The following is a 19,595-nucleotide window of genomic DNA, read 5'->3' as shown; positions in this document are numbered from 1 at the left end:
GCTTTTGTTTTCTTGGCAAAAATAAGAAGGGAAGGAAAAAAAACAAACGTCTTTTTATTTTATTTTCTCACTTTTGGAAAGCATTTTACACAGGTTTGGATCTTGGGAATAACTTGGAATCAGTAGAAAAAACTTACTGAACAGTTTTTGTCTTTACAATAGAAACCTTTCAGGAGTCAAAATGGAGACTAAAAAAATACATGCAAAACATACTCCTTTCAAAACACAACTGGAAACAAAGCACCAAACTACACAAATATGCAGAATGAAACAGCATTGAACACCACAGAAGTTGTCTTCATAAAAGGTGTAAAAGTCACCTAATTCACTAGGCACTGTCACTTGGTTAAACAGAAGAGACAATAAAAAAATATTGTCCACAAACTTGCAATTTCAACTCAAAGGCTGTAGCTAGAAATTCCTCTATGTGTCATGCTTTAATAGCGACCTGAAAGACAAAAACCCAACAGTCAGACTTCATGGATTGAGAGATTTCTGGCTAAATCCACTGCCTCTCCTCAAACCTGCATCAGATCTGAGCTGATGGCCCAGAGGTAAGCAAACTCCCAAACTCCTGTTTTAACAGAGTTCTGGAGGAAGAAACAGGATCTTACACTCAAAACAAGGGCTGTTATCTCACTTGGTTTTCCCTAAGTATTTACTCTGCCCTCAAGGTTTTTCAATGAAGCAATAAAGGAACTGTGGCTCAATAAAATATCCACACCAAAGTCCATCTTAGTGGACACAGCAGCTCAAAAGAAGTTCAAGGAATGGCAAATTTACTTTTCAGACATGAACTCTGTGACTGGGCTAGGCCCAGGTACAGTAAGGCTGGAGGGGCTTGGAGCAGCCTGGTCTGTGGAAGGTGTTCCTGCCCCTGGCAGGGGTGGAATGGGATCAGCTTTAAGGTCCCTCCCAACCCAAAGCATTCCCTGAGCCCATGGCTACTTACGAGGGGAGTAGGACCGGGATCTGGACCGGGATCTGTAGCCCCCTCGGCTGTAGTACGGTGACGGTGACCTCCTCCTGTGACAGGGGTGACACGAACAATCCCCTGGTTAAAACCTGCACAGCTGAGTGGCACAGCTTCATGTGGGTAGCTCTAACCCCATCCTGGTCTCAGGAATGCTAACAAGCATGGGAGACCTGATCAACATTTCTATTGGGTAACAAAGCAAAGATCTGAATTCTTTTTTTTTTTGTTACCAGTATTATTTTTGACTAATACAACAAATACAAGCTCTTGCACTCACAATCTGCTTTCATGTGAATTTAGTTTGAAGCCAGGAGCATCCCACACAAGCAGGATAAGCCAAATCCACCTTCACTTTTAATCTGAATTACTTGTCCAAGGTGAAGATGTCCTTGACTTACAGCCAGTGCTACAGCCAGGCACCCCCAAATCCAACCCAAGCACTTCCAGGTTTTGTGTTTCCTTGTCCAGTTCCACTAATCCAGTACACACCTGTAAAACTGATCCCTATCCTGAACAGCTCTCCAGCCTCCTCCGCCGCCACCACCTCCTCCTCTGTGAAAGCAAAAGCAGAATGACTTTTAGGAATTTCAAAAATAGAAAGTTCACTGTACAAAACTCCTCCATTGAGTAAGAAAATCATGTGAAGATAAGACAACATTAATTCCTATACTGGGTGATGCTGAATTACTTAATTTAACATTGATTTTTAAACACCTATTCAAGGAAAACCCTCTTACGTATTATTTTCAAGCACCAAGATCAACTATCCAGAAGAAAAACATTGATTCCAAGGTGGAGGCAGGGAAAAACCTCCTATCCTGACATTTTAACACTTGAGAGTCACATTTAAACAAGAACTGTGATGTAACTTCTTCTGGAGAACAAAAACCAGACCATACAGCATTAACACTGAGTGGTTGGACTGGAACCTCCTCAGATTCAGATCAGCAAAGCTTTACCAGGAGACTAAATCAAGTTGAAAGTCTTCCCCAGTTGTTTTTGGAGGATTGCTTTTTAAAGTTTATTCCCTTATTTACAGTTAGTTTTTCAGGCAAAATTAAACTTCCCACTGCAACAAGGAGAAACTGAAGTTTTAACAGAACAATTCCCATCTGACACTGCATTTCCCTTAGGGCATTATTTTCACACAGGGCAGGGAATGCAAAGGAATTGTTACCAATGGAATTTTTAGGGTGGGGTATGCAATGCTCCACTGCATCTTGAACAATTCCAACTCTTTCTTCCTCAGGGAAGCCCTGACAACACAGCAACACTTCTCTGTTCCTCAACCAACCCATGTCTGTAGGAGGGGAAAGTAGCACCATGACATTTTTCAAGTAGCCACAGAAGAGTCATTTGTGGCTCCATATTTCTTCACAGAATCCCAGAATGGTTTGGGTTGGGACCCTAAACACCATCCAGGGGCACACCCCTGCCACAGGCAGGGACAGCTCCCACTGGCTTTCTCCTGACCCAATAACAGCTTCTGGTAACATCCACAAACCCGATCAGAAGGAAAAGGCACCACTTAAGACTTGGGCACATTGTAACTTTAACACAGAATTCTGCAATTGCAGGAATGTTTGGTAGTGCACATAGAAAAAAATCAACTCTTCTTTTTGTGTTCAACTTAAAACGGTCCCAGAAATTGTGAGGATTTTGCAGGGGACGAGGATTTTGCTAGAAAAATGCTATCACCAAAATCAATCATGATTACACACACATTCAACCTGGCAAGGGGTGTTTAAAAAGCCTTTTAATGCAGATGTCCAATTCCTTATTTTTGAGGTGCCATAATTATCAGCAGGAGATACTGGGGACCACAGAAATTTCCCACTTTTTATCTACTACACTGTGCTCAAAATATAAATTGACACTGTAATACCAACTCAAACATTAATCTGCACTATTTCAGTGCTAACAGATGAACCTAAAGAATCTAAAATAAAGAATCTAAAATAAAACTACAAAGAACAAACTTTGTTTTTTAAAGCTTCAGTGCAGAAACATTTTGGACTAAGCTAGGCCACAGGTCAAACACCTTTAAGTATTTCTCAATCCAACCAACTTGATTTGTACTGAGCAATCGTTTTGGTGGAGATGTCACAGGAAGATTCCAGAACGACATCGAGTGCAAAAATATTCTGGAATAGTTATGTAGGATGAACTGCCTAAAGCTTGCACAGGCAGACGAGAAAGCAGAGTTTAGAAAGCAGCAAAATATTGCAAATATGCTCACCTGTATGACCTGCTGTAGTAGTCACGGTCATCGTAGCCTCTGTCATAGCCTCTGTCGTAATAATCTCGTCGCCGTGAGCTGCCACTGCAGGGAGTGAAGGAAATTGCATTTACTAAGATACAGAACTTTAACTTTGTCTGTAGTCAGGTAAATTCACCCTATTTAAACTAGATTGTATTATTATGTCCCATGCTTACAGCTGGAAGACTGTGAGCACTCCAGTTTTCCCATCAGTGCAGGTGGGAACAGGACTACTTAAAAAACTGCTTTTTAAATGCTTGAACTTTCATTTGTTTTCCTCAATCTTTATAAACCTCAACCTTCTGGTATCATAGGCACACAAGGAATTCCATTCTGAAGCAAGTCTTCATCCCCTTTTAACTCTGAAAAAGCTCCTGTTCAATCAGCTCTGTGACTAAAAAAATCAGAAACCTGTAGTCTTAACATCACCATCAGTAAGCTGAAAGTCTTGGGAAATGAACTGGGGAATGACTTGGGAAAACAACTGACACTGCTGGCAACTTGAAGTCAAAAGTGCATGCAGTATGTGAAGACAGCACACTGCTAAGCCCTAATGCTAACTGAGCCACTCAGCTCCTTGACCAGCACTTGTTCACTCACTCTTGAAAACCTGAGCTTGCAAAGGACACGAATATTTGAAGGTACACAGGAAAACTTGACGTAATTTAGAAATTGTCAAAATGTCTTCCTGTTGACACAAGCATTACTACTGATGCTCATGTCTAGTGTTTTCAGTGTACAGCACAGCAGCCATGAATAAGGGAACACAACTTATGCATTAATGTGGAAAACCACTCAGAATCAGGTCTCAGAGGAGAAACAGGAATTTTTACAAAATAATGAATCCTATCCTGTACTGGTTGGGAAGGAAAAAACCCAACCAAACCACAGATAAAACTCACTAAGTGGGTCTTCCCATATAGATTCCAGGGGTAGGTGTGTGAGGTCTCTTTGTTATGGAAAAGTCTACCCGGATCCTTCTTCCATCCAGCTCCATTCCATTGGCACGTTCCTTTGCCTAAGGAAGGACAGAAGAGCATTAGCTGTAGGTATGAACTTTAACAACAATTTCTAACCACTGCTTTCAGTGTTAAAATGTCTTAAACACAGCTGAGTTTGGAGGCAGGTCTGAGTGTCACATCTTGCACTGAATGTACTGTGTGAGACACTCTAGGTCAGCTGAACTTCAGTGCCAGTAATCACTGAAAATGTGACTTTTATGGCATTAAAATCCTGAAAGGAACACCACTGGGCAATTGTTTCAGTGCCTCTGACATGACTAAGAGCAATCTTTGAACATGCTGATGTACGAAGATATAACTACTCCATCACACAACATAAAACATTTAAAGGTTAAAAGAACATCAATAAGGTATTCAAATACATCCTTCAAATTACCATAACCTTGAATAAAATATCAGAGTTACAAATAAAAAGTAAAAAACCAAAACCAATTGTGCTTTGGTTTATTTTTGTCTGGCAAGTAGCAGGACCTACATATCAAGCTGCAAACCAAAATGGAAGACTTCATGACCTGGAAAAAATATGGAAGAGATGTGGAAAAGATGTGGAAAAAACTGGAGATTCTTTGGAGTGGAGTTTATGCAGAATGTAAGCTTTGTTCCAGCCCATAAAGGGTAGCTTTACAAGGACTGGTATGAGTGTAGGATTCTCTACTTTTTGAGAAGTGATTACAGAATTCCCAATTCATTCCGCAGCACTGGTAAGCCCAAATTCCACGATTACAAAACTCCCAAGTATTTTCCAGGCTATGAGTTTCTCCTGGCTATACCCTGTGACAGAACACACATCCCAGGAGCTCAGAGCCCAGCAAACACTTTATAAATACATAATGAGAAGCCCACACTGTGCACCCCAACCGACCTCCTTGGCATCCTCGACATTCTCGAAGTAGACGAAGGCGAAGCCTCGGGAGCGCCGCGACTGCTGATCATACACGATGGAAACGTCGGCAATGGGGCCATACTTGGAGAAAACCTCCCGCAGGTCTCGTTCTGTAGTGTACAGACTCAGCCCAAACACTCCCAGACAACAGTTTGGATCAGGATTTGCCTAAAGGAAAGGACACAGATATTCAAATCAAATTGGGTTTATCTGCAGTGCAACATTTTTCTCAAGTTGCGATTGTCAGAGCGTCAAGAAGAAAAAACTAAGGTGGGGCTGACATTTGGGTCATGTGAAAAATGCCAATCACTTGGTTTTTTTTTTTAATTTTAAAAGCTTAATAGTAATAAAATGGTTACAAAAATAGTAATATAATTAGAGTAATAATAATTTGGACAATTTGAATTAGGATGAGACGACAGAGACAAAGAGTTATGGATGTCAGGATACCTTTTTCTGGGCAACACGAGCCAGAAAAAGGACACCAATTAACAAAGGATTAACTCTTAATAGCAATAGCCTGTTGCATATTCATACATGATGCATAAATTCCATTAAAAGACAGGATTCTGTCTGGTCATCCCCAACATCTTCCTCTGAATCCTAACAGCGCCTTCAAGGCAGGAAGAAGTTCTTTTCTTCTGTTAAGAGGGCAATAAATTCCCTTATTCCCTAATGAAAGATTAAAGTGTCCTGTGGCTGCTATCTTGCTCCGAGTCCCTTCTTTAAAAAAATTATCCTACATAGCATAGTTTCTATTTTAACATTTCTTATAACCTAAAACTATATTTAACACACTACTTAAGAGAATTAATACAGCATTACTTTCTAACACAACACATCTAATATTCATTTTAATATTTGCGAAAAGCCAATCATAACCCAGACATTTTTCACAGGTCACCTACTAATAGACAGCAATACATTAAACCTCCAGGAGCACAAGCATTTCACAAAGGCCTTTGTGTTGCTCAGGGCACAGAGCCCATGACTCATGGCTCACACACGTACCCTGTTCCCAATGTGCCGTCTGCGGGTAGACATGGGGGAATGGCTGTGGCTGTGCCGCCGCCGGTAGTCCCGACTGTACGACCTGCTCCTGGATCTCCTGTGCGAGCGCGACCGCGAGCGCGACCTGGTGTAGTGTCTGCGGGAACTCCTCCTCGACCTAGACCTGAGGGAAAGAACAGAGAGGTACAGTGCTGGGCTTGTTGGGGTGTTCAATATTTTAAAAATCCAACTGACAGTCACAAAAAGCTCAAATAATTGTCTTCCAAAATCCTGCAGTACCACATACCTCAGGTATAATCCATTTACTCGCTACTCTCAATAGATGAATCTCTCTACTCTCTGTGTGCTAAATCTTTACTATCAGATTACTGCAGATAGTCTCAGGGCATCCCTGCTGCAGTCCAGGAACTTGCACTTGATCAGTCAGCTCTTCCTTTAACAAAGCTACCTGGGTGTGACAACTTAGGGCTTAGAATATTCAGTGTTTAGGTAAAAACAAGTGGAGTGGCTTTCTTTTCACACTAATCAGTCACATATGCTTTAACACAAAGCATGCACCACTAAGGGGGGCACTCTCTTGCTTAGTGCTGCCTTGGGTGACACTGAAATCAAATGTCCCTGGAAAAGAACTTAACACAATCTGAAGAAATCAATCCTGAGCTGGCTCATTTACCTGCTGGTATTTCAGCAGTTACTTGGCACTGTTTGTTCATGAATATTTACGTGTTCTGACTCTTAAGCACATTTATGCAACTGCTCACTAATTCTTTTTCCCCAAAAATATTTTCTTACATCATGAGCTCTGTGGACATGAGGGTCTGAAACTCTACAATTCCTTCTCCCAAAGCCTCATCCCTCCCAACACAGGCAATCCTAGAAGAAAAGCTGAGCACTCACACAGGGATACTACACCTGATCTTGGTCTGCTGATGGCTGCACTGAGTAACCTGTGCTCCACACCACTCCAAGGGAAAAACCCTCAAGGCTAAGAAGTGCAGTAAACAGTGTAAAAGTCAATGGATCTGAGTCACAAATTCCAGATTTTCAGCCTTTCATGTCTTAAATGTCCCCTTCCTCTAATTCCACAGCAGCACCACTCCACTGGTGTGAGGGAAGCTCTGAACCTGAACTGCTTTAACTCCTGAGCATTTAACAGCTTCTTCCAAGATTTCTCACCAAGTGTCACCAGGCAGCCAAACTGTTCAATCTAGTTCCTCAAAAAACACCTCCAACCCCATCAGGAGAGAGTCAGAGAAGCTCAACTTAAAATGCATATTCATGTTCAGGAGAAATTAATTCTGCATGTCCCATTACAGCACTTCTCATTATGTATTTATAAAGAAAACATTATTTTTGGCAACAAAATAAAAAAAAAATAGAGAGAGAACTTCCCTGGAGCTGGGAGAACAGTAAAAAAAGAGAGAAAGAATATAAAAAAAAAGAAGCTCCACACATGCACACAGCCACATTTTAGACATTGATATAGGAAAAAAAATTAAGGCAAACAGAACTGATATTTCAGGTACCAGAATGGTATCAGCCAAAGATAGGAACGACAAACATCAATAAAAGTGATTTTAAAATCAAGTATATCCACACGCCAACTGATAAAAACACCAGGACACAGGTTGGTTCCCAAATCAAAGTTTAATTTATAAAGCTTGTAACTTAAAAATACATTTGCAACAGAAACTACCAAGAAATAAAGAAGTTATCACAGGGTTATTTCTCTGGGGAAAGCCAGAGCTCAAAGATCTGCCCATGACCACATCTCAACGTGTGACAGCACTGAACAGAGATTAAAGTAGGTTGTTTCTAAATATGTGCCTCGACACAATTCTGTCCAAATCTACTAATCAACACTAACTCTGGCACATAATTCCATTATTTCCAGCCAGAGGCACCTTCAAGATAGCTGTTAAATGCTCAGGAAGCTGTGGTAGTTATAAATTTCTACTGTTTGGTCATCAAAAAGTAAAAAGCCAGTTTGCCAGGGTATTATTTAAACACTGTTTATAGCAAAAGTAAGATGTGCCAGGTGTCTCATAAATTCTACATCTTCTATTTGCTTCCTCAGAATTGTGTACCATCTGTGAGTGTATTTTCACTCAGTGTTGTGGTTATTCTGTAAGTGGGAAATATTTTAAGGAGTATGGAATCCCAGGAGTCATATGGATTAAAGGGCAGGAGAATATGCTGGGGTGTAGTGACTTTGTTGTTTTAATATTCAAAGGTTTCCCCAAAGGTGTTCCACAGCTTCCCTGCCCTGAGGTTTTCAAACCCCAAGTGGATAAAGCCCTGACAGCAGGGTCAGAGGCCAGAGCAGGACCTGGGGCTGGGCCCTTCCTGAGCTGCCCCAGCATCTCTCACTGCTGGCACTCCCACAGGACACTCCAATTCCACACTCACTCATGGTACTACTCTAACAAGTATTTATTCCTTTTATTCAACACATTTCTTCTTACACTACAGGGACTGCCAGGTGCATGATATGACACTTGTGACTGTGCCTGAATTAAACAAAAACCTTCATTCTTCTGCTGTCACAGCTTCCCAATCACATTCCTTCTCACAAAAGCCTTTCTGTCTGATCTTGCAAGATTTAACACACTACTTGATTATGTTTTTAACCCTGGGTGATTGCTGACAGCACAGTATCTTCCTCCAGCCTGCCCCCCAGGCTTTGGCAATTCACTGCTTGTTCACATAGAAAGTTTGTTGTGAACAGCTCACCTGAAAACCACACTGCTGAAACCTCACTTTTTTTAGCCTGAATGTCTACAAATGAGTGAATAAATTATCAACACATTAATTACTGTAGTCAGCTGTCAACTACCTACTCTTTTTAAGAGGAATTCTGACCCTGCACACAGCTTGCCTGGCAGGTGATTATCAGGAGAGGTAATACAGTGCAATAGGCACGTGGATGTTTGTGCTGCCCCATAACAAATACAATAAGCAAGTTCTCCACAACCTTTCTGGAAGAGCTTGCAGAGCTGTCTAATATTCAAAGCTTCCTACCCTGCTAATTTTCAAGTTAAATCAATGTATTTAAAATGTCAGACTGTGAAATTCCCATTTATCTCTACTGCTTCTTTCCACTATTCCAGGAACATCACTGCTTCCAGTGAAGAAATGTAATACAGGAATGTGGCTTAAAATGGGAAATCTGTTGATGCACAAAAAAAATAAGATCTAAACTCCAGGCTCAGACACAATTTAGTATACCAAGAGATAAAAGGCAGGCACTTCCAAAGTGTATCAGCAAGGATACAAAGCTCCATAGCTATTTAACTATTGGAAGAAGCAGCAGAAACATCTGAATTGATATAATTTGGCTTTCCCAATCCTGAAACCATGCATGCCCCTTTGCAGTTCATGTCCACAGAAGAGTCACTAACTCTGGGAACAGAACTGGCTAAGCTGGGCCATCTCTGACAATCATCTGAGTTGTGAGGAAGAGGTAAAAGAAGCAAACTCACCTGGATTCAGACCTGGATCTAGATTTTGACCTGGAGCGCCTGGAATCCTCCTTAGAGCGAGATCTCGCAGGGGTGTGCCTCCCCGACTTGCCAGACCCATGAGCACTTCCGCTTCTGGAAGCAGAACGGGATTCCTGCACGCAGATATTGAAAGCCTAATTTGTACACAATTCCTTGTTCACCTAGGGGCTGTAAACAAGCTCCAGTGAAATCAATGGTAAATATTCATAGCTATGTGTCCGGGCAGTCGGCATTAGCACTGCCTAGATTTTTAAGGAGGTTTTATTTTTTTTTTTTTTTTCCCTGGTAGACACTTCTTTACCCTGCATGTACTTTTGCTATTAAACAGATAATGCATGCATGTTTAGCAAAATATACAGGGACACATAAACAGACTAGTAATTACTTAGCGTAGTGCTTTCAGATTCCAGATTACTTCTTATCTTAACTTCATTTTTATTCCTTTTCTTCATTCTTCCGTTTCAAATTCTGACTTCTTTCATCTTCCCCACTTCACACAAATTGCTCAATATTCTACAAGTGGGACTTCTGGTCTGATAATTAGCATGCATTCACTTTCTTTTTTTTCAAATTTCAGCTTCACTTATTCCTGAGCTTCAAATAATTCTCATTTATAAAACTTGTCAAATGGCGACTTCCGCATTTTCCTTCTTCAACATTAACCTTAATAGAAAAAGAACAGGATGAAGAATATTTAAGAACTCCAGGATAAAATCTAGTGCCAAAACTGAAACTAGAAAAAAAAAAGTGTTGTGGACTTTTACTATAAATGCAGTTCAAGAATTGAATCTACCAAAGCCCTATAATTTTATCAACAGGTTCAGTCAACTCAGTTTAACTTAACCCTAAGTAGCTGAATTTGCTATTTATGCCTGTATTTAACAGTAAGTGCAACTGGATCAACTGAGTACCTACTAAGGAATTGTAGCATCAGCAAACTCCAAATAATTTGCACTATCAGCCACACACTGAGACAAAATCACCAAGGAGTGACTCCAGTGAGGTCCTGCTGCGGCCACTGCTGGATGCGCAGAAAGCACAGCATTGGTCATTCCATGAACTCCAATTATCGGAATTTTGGGCCCCTCCTGCAGTTTGGCAGCCCTGGTGTGAAGGTTTAGGAGCACACACCCCCAGCTGCCTGCACAAGTGGCATTACATGTGCAGGCTTTGTGTTTCCACAGAAATCTGCATTCCCCACTGACCAGAACTGCACTGGAGCCCCACACTCAAACTGCTCTGGACTAACATCCCACCTGCTCTGTTATATGTTGGCAATCTCTTCTGGCAGTGACATGACCTAATTAGCAGTTTCAACTTATGTATTTTTATTTTAAAATCAGTAAAATGCTCGGTTTTAGTCATATGCCTATAATACCTGAACACGCTAGTAGAAAATATTCTTCATTTCAAGGTATTAGAGAATACTTAAAATTCAGCAGAATTGTACTTCTTTCTAAAAACAAGCCTTAATTTAGTGTAAATTCTGATGAAGCTCACCAATGACACTGGGTACCATTTTTTTCAAAAATCCCGTTTTAGTTTTCTAACACCTCTTAAACCTGAACACTAACTTAATGGGAATCCTGCAGCAAGCATTCAGAAATTCATTTGCTAACAAGAAATTTACACACTTCAATCACTTCCATACAACTTCAACCAAATGTTACCATTTTACAATTCCCTTCCATACAGGGGAAAGAAACACGATGCACAGGACAAAGCAGGTTTGCAATTAATCCCAAGAGCAACAGAAATAGCAGAGTTGGCCAAAGCTGTATTCCTCATACAGATGTTTAATGTTTTGTTTTAAACTACAGTTTCCCCATGTACTAACACTGCAAAGGGCAGGGGGAATGTTTAGGAGCAATTTAATTTACAATTAACTAATTTATTCTAAATCCATTAGTAACTTCCAAAGAAAACACTCCACAGAGATGAGTTCTGAGTTAATACATTAATTTTGCCATAAGAAGTCTTAGCTCTTTAACAAAGTTAGAGAAAGCAAGATTGAAGAAGGATTAAAACCCAAACCAAGACTGCTTTTCACCTAAGAAAAAATAATTCCATTCACAAAAGACAATCTGGGCTAAACACAAGGAGTTGTATCCAAGTACAGGTGGAGACCAGAAAGAAAAGGAGAAATGCAGGATTGGAGGGAAGCAGTTGGGAGGATTTTGCCCACAAACACACACCAAACCCTTTTTCAGAGCATTGAAAAGTCAAAAAGCTTTAAGAAATGAGTAGAGAACAGGCAAATCTTCATATATTTGGTACATTTTCCAGGCAGTCTTTGCTGTACTATGCTAAGGTTGATATGGAATCTGGACACTGAGATGCTGAGCAGAAACTTGGGAAGAAAATGTCTTTAAGACAAATATCTACCAAAACAAAAACAGTTTAACAGCTAGCCTATTTTCATTCAACTCCTTTGCATTTCAAATTTTCCAGTCTTTAAAAATCCACTTTTTTCCCCAGATCATCCTTCAATCCACCCATTTTACAGGATTATTGCACTTCTTTATTCCAGCTTTAAAGGAATTCAATGCACCTCACCTGCTCTGGACATCACCAGGACTGGTAATAAGCCCAAAATTACCAAGTTGTCCCTGTTTCACCCCAAGCCCCAGGAAATCCTCCCGATCCAAAACTCCAAGTACCAGGGGCCTGCAGCATTGCAAATTTATTTTACACCCTTGAGGGCTCACATCAGTCACTCCCACAGCTTGTTTCTTGCATCCTTTTTGGTTGTTCTTTATATTTGCTTTTCCTACTCTTTGCTCTTTCACTCTGTGAGTTTTAAGTTATTGAAAAATGCCCCAAGTGTGCTCCTTGGCATGACATGGGGAAGAGGGAACAAACAATCTTCTTACTCTGCCTATATTCCAGCACTGCTGGTCAGCACATCCAGACTTTTATTCATTAAACAATAACCATTTTTCCCCCCTAACATTGTCAAGTTGAATTTAACCTCCCTCCCCACATCCCTTGGTCTTTATCAACAGCTCTTCCCCTTCCTCAGGCACTTCTGGAATTCACGTGGAAGCCCTGAAGCTTGTGGATTCCAAATGGTTCATTCCAGACCTTGAGCCCATTCAAACCGAGTGCTGGGGTGATTTTATCAGCTCTAAGCACATTCCCAAAGAGCCTTGCAGCCATGGACTCTGAGCAGGGAATGTCCCAGAGCAGAATTATTTGGGGGGCAGTAGGTGGGAAAGGTTTCCATGGACAGAAGCAGTAGATGATGGCCACAGTTCTTTGCACTTCTGAGATCCAGGTTTTCCTCACAGGAATCAGTTACAGATTTCAGTCAGTAATGTAAGATACAGAGAAATAAAAGTATTAAGGTTTTATAATCATATATTCCTATGAAATAATGTATTTCCACTTGTTTTCCTAAGAAAAGGTGCAGCCTCACATGACACTATCAGACCTGCAACCTCTTTATTCAAGGTGTCACTGTGCTGTCTGCACACTCCCCAACCTCTCCCTGATGGAAGTTGCCTCCCTTCCCCTGAGGAACACGAGATCACTGCAGGGAGAGCAGAAACATCCCCTTCCACAGGTTTCCAAACTCCACACAGAAAGAACAGTGTGTTCTCAAAAATCAGGCCACAGCTTCTTCCCACCACCTGTGCCACCGGCTCTGTGAGCTCCTCCAGTGCCCAGGCTGGAAGGAAATTAATCCACCAGCAAAACCCAAATTATCTTCAACAGGTTTGGGCACTGAATGAGCTCCAGCTGGTGAGGGAGGAACACAGGGCATGGTCCATCCCTGGGGTGGCACTGAGTGATCAGCTCATCTCTAATCTCAAACTGCTTCCTCAGACCTCCTCACACAGTTTAGTAATAAAAACCACTCTTTCTTGAAAATACATGTATTAAATACCTTGTAAGTAATCTGCAAACTGAGCTTTTATACATAAAAAACGCCCAAACCCCCACCCTGACTTGCATATTAAACAGTTTCTGACCACATACCAAGCCATTACTACAATTAACTAATTCACAGGGCAGGATTCATTAATTTGGCCTTTAACCCATCTTCTTCCAAACCTTCCATGCCTAAATTCCATGTGTTTCAGTGAGAACAACTTCAGTGAAAACAAAATTAAGTTGGAAAACCATGACATTGCAACACAACGACAGCATCTCAAGTATATTCCAGTATTTAACAATTTACAGTTTCTTCAGTTCATCTCCCCATGGAGCAAAAGCTGTGAAAGAGAACTCGAGTGAGGATTTTTTCACCTTCTTATCTTTCCTCTCCCTTTTATAAACACCACAATCCAGAGTAAATTCGTGCTGCTGCTTAAACAAGTCCCATTCCTGGCAAAAGCACCTGGAATTTCTTCATCCCCAAAGCTGCCATGAGGGCTCAATCAAGTCAGGCCTGCAAACCAACGCAGCTGGAAATGGAGTAAAACGAGATCCAGCTGACTGAATTCCCAGATCTGACTGCCTAAGGAACACCAATAAAGGAGAGAGCTCAATTCCTGCTGGCAGCCTGCACCTGGGACGGTTTAAGACAGCTGCAATCATACTCCAGATTATTTATCCAAACACTAACTCAAGTCTGCAGAGACTCCAGCTTGGAAAAGCACAAAAGCCATTGACTCAGTAAAACATAAGCCTTTAGTAAGCAAAAAAAATTCCATAAATAACACAGGCAAGAGCAGAAGGAAAACCAATCCCTGCTCCAGTCTGGAATAGCAGGTGTGCAGCTCTATGGTTTCACCTTTACAGATATGGCCATTTCAAACAACTTACCTATTTAAAGGTCACAAAAGTTCACACATAATTCATTCTAGGCACTGGCAAAGACTGCCTACAAATGCTTTCATACTTTTTTTATATTAAAAATATATTCTGCACAATTGTTTCACACAAAGAAACTTTGCTATAGACGCTTTATTATTTCCACTGTTTCTGACTGAAAAGATAATGCAGGTTATCCTAGCAAATTTTATTAAGACTACACTGGCTTCCAGTTTGACCTTCACAACAATTAAACCATCTTTTAAAAAAACTAACGCACAAATAATTCACCCTGAGCAAAAAACACCCCCTCACTAAAAAAACTTCAGAGTGAATGAAGATAGCAATGAAAACCCTGGTGCAAGCACGAGCCTATTCCTTAATCCCTGTCTTTCACCATTCATTCCCATTTTTAGCTCCCTGGAGACCAATTTTTTCTATTTTTACCTACCTTGAAGTAGAAACACTTAGACATAACAGCTTCTAATAGTGAATTAACTAGACAAAACCGTATTCTAAGAAAGACATTGCTCAAAATTACTACGTTTTTCAATATTTATTGCCCTCTCTAATTTAAAACTGAGGAACTTATCACCTCCACAATTCCCTCCGATACTGCAACAAAATATTTGAATTATGCTAAAAAAATCCCCAAAACACAGTAGTGACCCTAAATAAAGACATCAAAAGCTGATCCAGTAAACAAAAAGCAACTACAGACGTGTATCAGAAACGTGAAGCTTAGCAAAGCATCTATTTGGACATTAATAAAAACTCTTTTGGACAGTGAGATCTTTCCGAGGCTAGGAGCCCTGGCAGGGATCTGCTGCAGGTTTCACAAAGCCAAGGGGTTGCCTCCATTATCAAATTTAAATTAGAGGAGAGCCCAAGCCACCTGGACGCCAGGCCCGAGAAGCAGAGTTATTGTTACAGGGCAGATACAGCGAAAAGCGGTCTAAATTAAAGAGCAACTCAAGAGTGGATAGCGAGGCGGCTCTGGAGGGAGGATGATAACAGGATTCCCCCCTCCGCAGGGCGGGATGGAGGGCGAGGGGCCCCTGAGGGCCCGGGGCCGCCATTTTGTCCCTCCCGGGCGCGCGGTCCCGGCCCAAGATGGCGCCGGGCGCCTCATGCGAGGAGCGGCCCCTCCGCCACCGACCCCGCAGCGCCGCCTCACCCGCCTCTCCGCTCCCGCGGAGGCTCCGCCACCCGCAAAAGGGGACACGGGGAGGACACGGGGGAACCGGCGCCACCCGAAGGCGATGGAGGGGTGTGTGGGGTTGGGAGGGAAAGGGGGGGGGCCCGGCCGCGCAGCGTGCTCGGGCTCCGTGTATTACCCGTTCGCCGTAGTTTTGCTCCCCGCTGTCGCTCATCGTCCCGTCCCGCTGCTCCCGACACCGCCGCCCGAACCGGACACGACCGACCCCGGCGACAGCGCCGTCCGCGCGGGAAGTGACGAGACCGCGGGGCCGCGCGCGCGCGCTCGGCAGGACACGCCCCCAGGGGCACATCCCTGAGCCGGAGACCGCGCCCCCAAAGCCACGCCCCCAACCTTAGACCACGCCTTACAAAAGGGCCGCCCATGAGGCGAAACCACGCCCCCTACGTGGCCGCGCCCCTTCTCCCACCCCAAGCCCCTTAGCCGTCACTCGACTTGAGGCCACGCCCCTGACGTCAGCTGTGAGGCGACTGTCACGACCCCGCCCCCACTAAGCCCCGCCCCACCGAGGCTCCGCCCCCGCCCCTCCCCCTCAGGTGAGGCTCCGCACCCTCGCCTCAGGTGAGGTCGCGGCCCTCGCCCTCGCCATGCTGCGGAAACAGTTTAAAAATGTGATTGCGAGGGAGTTTTTCTGAGTGTTAAAGCATTAGTTCAAAGCACGTGGGCAGAGAAGAGCGGGATATTTCTTAGGCACCCACTCGAGGGCAGCAGAGTGTCGCTGAAATGGCGGGTGGTCCTCTGTCCTTCGCATAGTTTCTCCACAAAATATGCACAGCAAGGAGGAGCGTCACAAACACCTCCATTGTATCTGTTTTATGTCACAAGCAGCACCAGTAAAGGGCCAGGACTGTGCAGGGATTAGCAAAGGACACACACACACAGAGGACCACCTGGATTTAAAACACACAGCTGTGGTTTAACCAAAATACTGAATTCTTCAGTGCTTTTCAAACCACAACACTGCACAAAGCTTGGAGCTGGGAGACAGGAGGAGCCATTGCACCTGCTCAGCTCATCCCAGGGAGTCCCAGAACTGGCTAATTTAGACATGAAAAGCTCATCCATTTCCACCCCCTTCCACTAGCCCAGGAGCCTCAGGTGACCGGGAATTAGGGAAGCCTCCCTACCTTTGGGAACACCTGAGCCTGCTGTGCCTGGCCTCTGCAGCAGTGACACAGAGATGTGTGAGATGATCCCAAGGAGATTATCTATCTCCCTGCTCTCAGCAGCACTCAGAGAGCGAGCCTTTTGTGCAAGGAGTGCTGCTGGATTGCAGAGGCATTTTTTTGTTTGCTTAGGCCACTTCCAGCTTGTATTGCAGTGCCAGTCCGGATTTGGGGGCCCGCTGGCCATGGTCTCCACAGATATATTCCTGCCAGAGTTTGTGAAACACCTTTTGCCATTAAATTTACAGTCTCACCTGTGCTTGGACACTGTTTCCTACAGTGTTCTCCCTGAGAAACTGGCTGCTCATGGGTGCACTGTTAGCTGGGCAAAAACCTGGCTGATGGCTGGGCACAGGGAATGGTGGGAATGGAGTCACATCCAGCTTGGGCTGGGCACCACTGGAGCACCCCAGGGCTCAATGTTGGACTCAGCACTGTTTAATTCCTTTATCCGTGGTCTGGATGAGGGGATTGGCCACCCTCAGTACGTTCGTAGGTGACACCAAGTTGGGTGGGAGTGTGGAGGGCAGGAAGGCTCTGCAGAGGGATCTGGATAGGCTGGATCCATGGGCTGAGGGTCAACAAGGCCAAGTTCCCGCCCTTAGGTCACACCAAGCCCGTGGAGCTCCAGGCTGGGGACAGACTGGCTGGAAAGCTGGGACAGGCCCTGGGGGTGCTGGTGGCAGCAGCTGGACATGGATCCAGGTGTGCCCCAGATGAGCAAGAGGCCAATGGCCCCTGGGCTGTCCCAGCCATGATGTGTCCAGCAGGCCCAGGGCAGTGACTGCCCCTCTGTGCTGGGACCTGTGAGGCACCTCCAGCCCTGGGGACAGCTCTGGGCCCAGCAATTCAGGAAGGACATGGAGGGGCTGGAGTGTTCCAGGGCAGGGAACAGAGCTGGGGAAGGGAATGGAGCACCAGGAGCGGCTGAGGGAGCTGGGAAAGGGCTCAGCCTGGAGCAAAGGAGGCTCAGGGGGGACCTTGTGGCTCTGCACAACTCCTGACAGGAGGGGACAGCCAGGATTGGGGTTGGGCTCTGCTCCCAGGGAACAGGGACAGCATGAGAAGAAACAGCCTCCTGGTTACAACTGAAATGCTAAAATAAGGAGCAAGTTTCACTGCACCCAGTGCTCTGTAGAGACAGTTGTTATCAGTTCCTTTTGCCAATAGCATGCATCCTGTGAATACATTTACATGGGAATTGGGATCCTGCTGATTGGCAAATCAAAGTAAAATATGATGTTTCTTTATGCAGAGTGTGTGATGCTGTGAGATGCACAGGAAGGAGCCTGAAGGGATCAGGATGATATGTCCCTTTCTTATAAAGAGACCAAAAAACATGGGGAAAAGGCAAAACATTAGACTTAAGGTGGGCCAGGAGGTTCCCTCTTGCCTTCCTCCTTTCTGAGGATTCAGTGAAGGGAGCCCAAACAGAGTGGGAACTGTAGGGAATTAAAAAAGGATCTGGAGAAGGGCACAAAGAGGCACAGGGAGCTGAACCAGCACTTTTGTCCACCCAGATCTACCGAGGACAATGCTGCTTTGCAGCCAAGTTGTTTCACCTCTTAATCCTGTTCCTTCCTCACACCCCGCCTTAGGAGGTCAGTGTCATGCAAGAGCAAAGATTAAGTGACGATTAAGAACATGTAAGTGAAGATTAAAGATTAGGAACAAAGGGTGAGTGAAAATTCACGAGGAGAAAATGTTTGTGCCTCAGAGCTGCTATAACAGCTCCCAGAACAGCAATTTCCCTCTCTCCAGTTATGTGTAATCCCTAAAATTGATCCCAAGTGAAGACTGGCTCGTGCCTCCACTGTTGAGGTCTCTGGGCTGCTCTGGCTACATCCAAATCAACTCCTGGTGGAAACCTTCCAGCTGTTCCTCAGCTGAGCAAAGGCTGAAGTACATCCATAGGTCCTGCTAATCCATGCTAATTGAGACTGAACTTTGAGGTTAATTTTTCAGTTTTTTGTTTTTTTTTTTCAACAGATAACCAACCAAAGGAAAAACAAAATCCAAAAAACCCATAAAAACAAAGGTGGGAATTACTTAAATTGGAAGTTTCACAAACCCACCTGCACAGTTTATTCTCAGGATTGATGGAATGAGTCACCTGCTATGCTTGCCATGTTTACCATGTAAAAGGCAAACAGGGATGCTCAGCTGGGGGGGTTGTGGCATTTGCCTGCTGAATTGCAGGCTGAAAAAGCCACACTTGTGAAGTTATGGAAAGGAGTTTGTCTGTTCCAGCAGCACACGTGCGCAGCTGCAGAGCCAGCCTGGCAGCTCCTGCTGCCCTCAGCCATTTCTGCCCCCACACCTCCCACACAGCACATGGACAGGCTTCCAGAACAGCAGGAACCACAGGAGGGAGTGAGCCAGCTCAGGAATCAGTAGTGAATGTTGGTGGCTCTGCTGCTGAGGGGGACAGACCAGGCTCTCAAACAGCTTTTCCCTGGAGCATGTGTGGCACCTTTTCCACGTGAGCTCCCCCTGCAGCCTTTCCTGGCTCTGTGCTGCCCACAGCTCTGCCACACCCAGCACCTGTGCAGCTCTCTGCTGCCAGGGGATCACAGAAACCATCCTGCTAGGAGTAACCTTTATCCCCAAGTCCCAGCTCAACTTCCTGCCAACAGAGCAGAGGGAAGTGAGCAGAACAGAATCATTCAGGTTGGAAAACTCAAGTTCAACTGAAGCCATGATATTTTCTGAAAAATCCTTTCCTTAGGATTTTTTCCTCCTGAGAAGCTGAGAGGTCTCAGGAACAACATGTAAACAATGATTATCTGCTGCTGTG

The 19,595-nt window shown here is 44.0% G+C and overlaps 1 protein-coding gene across 2 annotated transcripts; it reads right to left on the bottom strand.

Moving 5' to 3' along the window:
- Positions 1-34: 34 nt before the first annotated feature.
- Positions 35-15,874, bottom strand: TRA2B (transformer 2 beta homolog). Of its 2 annotated transcripts, XM_058030892.1 has the most exons (9): positions 15,751-15,874; positions 9,635-9,768; positions 6,153-6,315; positions 5,121-5,309; positions 4,139-4,254; positions 3,216-3,299; positions 1,466-1,528; positions 953-1,026; positions 35-448 (listed from the first exon to the last, which is right to left on the bottom strand). In XM_058030892.1, exons 1-9 carry the CDS (start codon positions 15,784-15,786, stop codon positions 438-440), a joined length of 870 nt encoding a protein of 289 aa, XP_057886875.1. In that variant the 5' UTR covers positions 15,787-15,874; the 3' UTR covers positions 35-437. The 2 variants fall into 2 exon arrangements, with proteins under 2 accessions (XP_057886875.1, XP_057886876.1); XM_058030893.1 differs by lacking the exon at positions 35-448 and having other exon boundaries at positions 945-1,026.
- Positions 15,875-19,595: the final 3,721 nt, after the last annotated feature.

This window comes from Melospiza georgiana, chromosome 10 (assembly GCF_028018845.1).
Source record: "Melospiza georgiana isolate bMelGeo1 chromosome 10, bMelGeo1.pri, whole genome shotgun sequence".
Classification (NCBI taxonomy): domain Eukaryota; kingdom Metazoa; phylum Chordata; class Aves; order Passeriformes; family Passerellidae; genus Melospiza; species Melospiza georgiana.
Note: the sequence above shows the minus strand (reverse complement) of the source record. Positions and strands in the feature narration are given on the sequence as shown.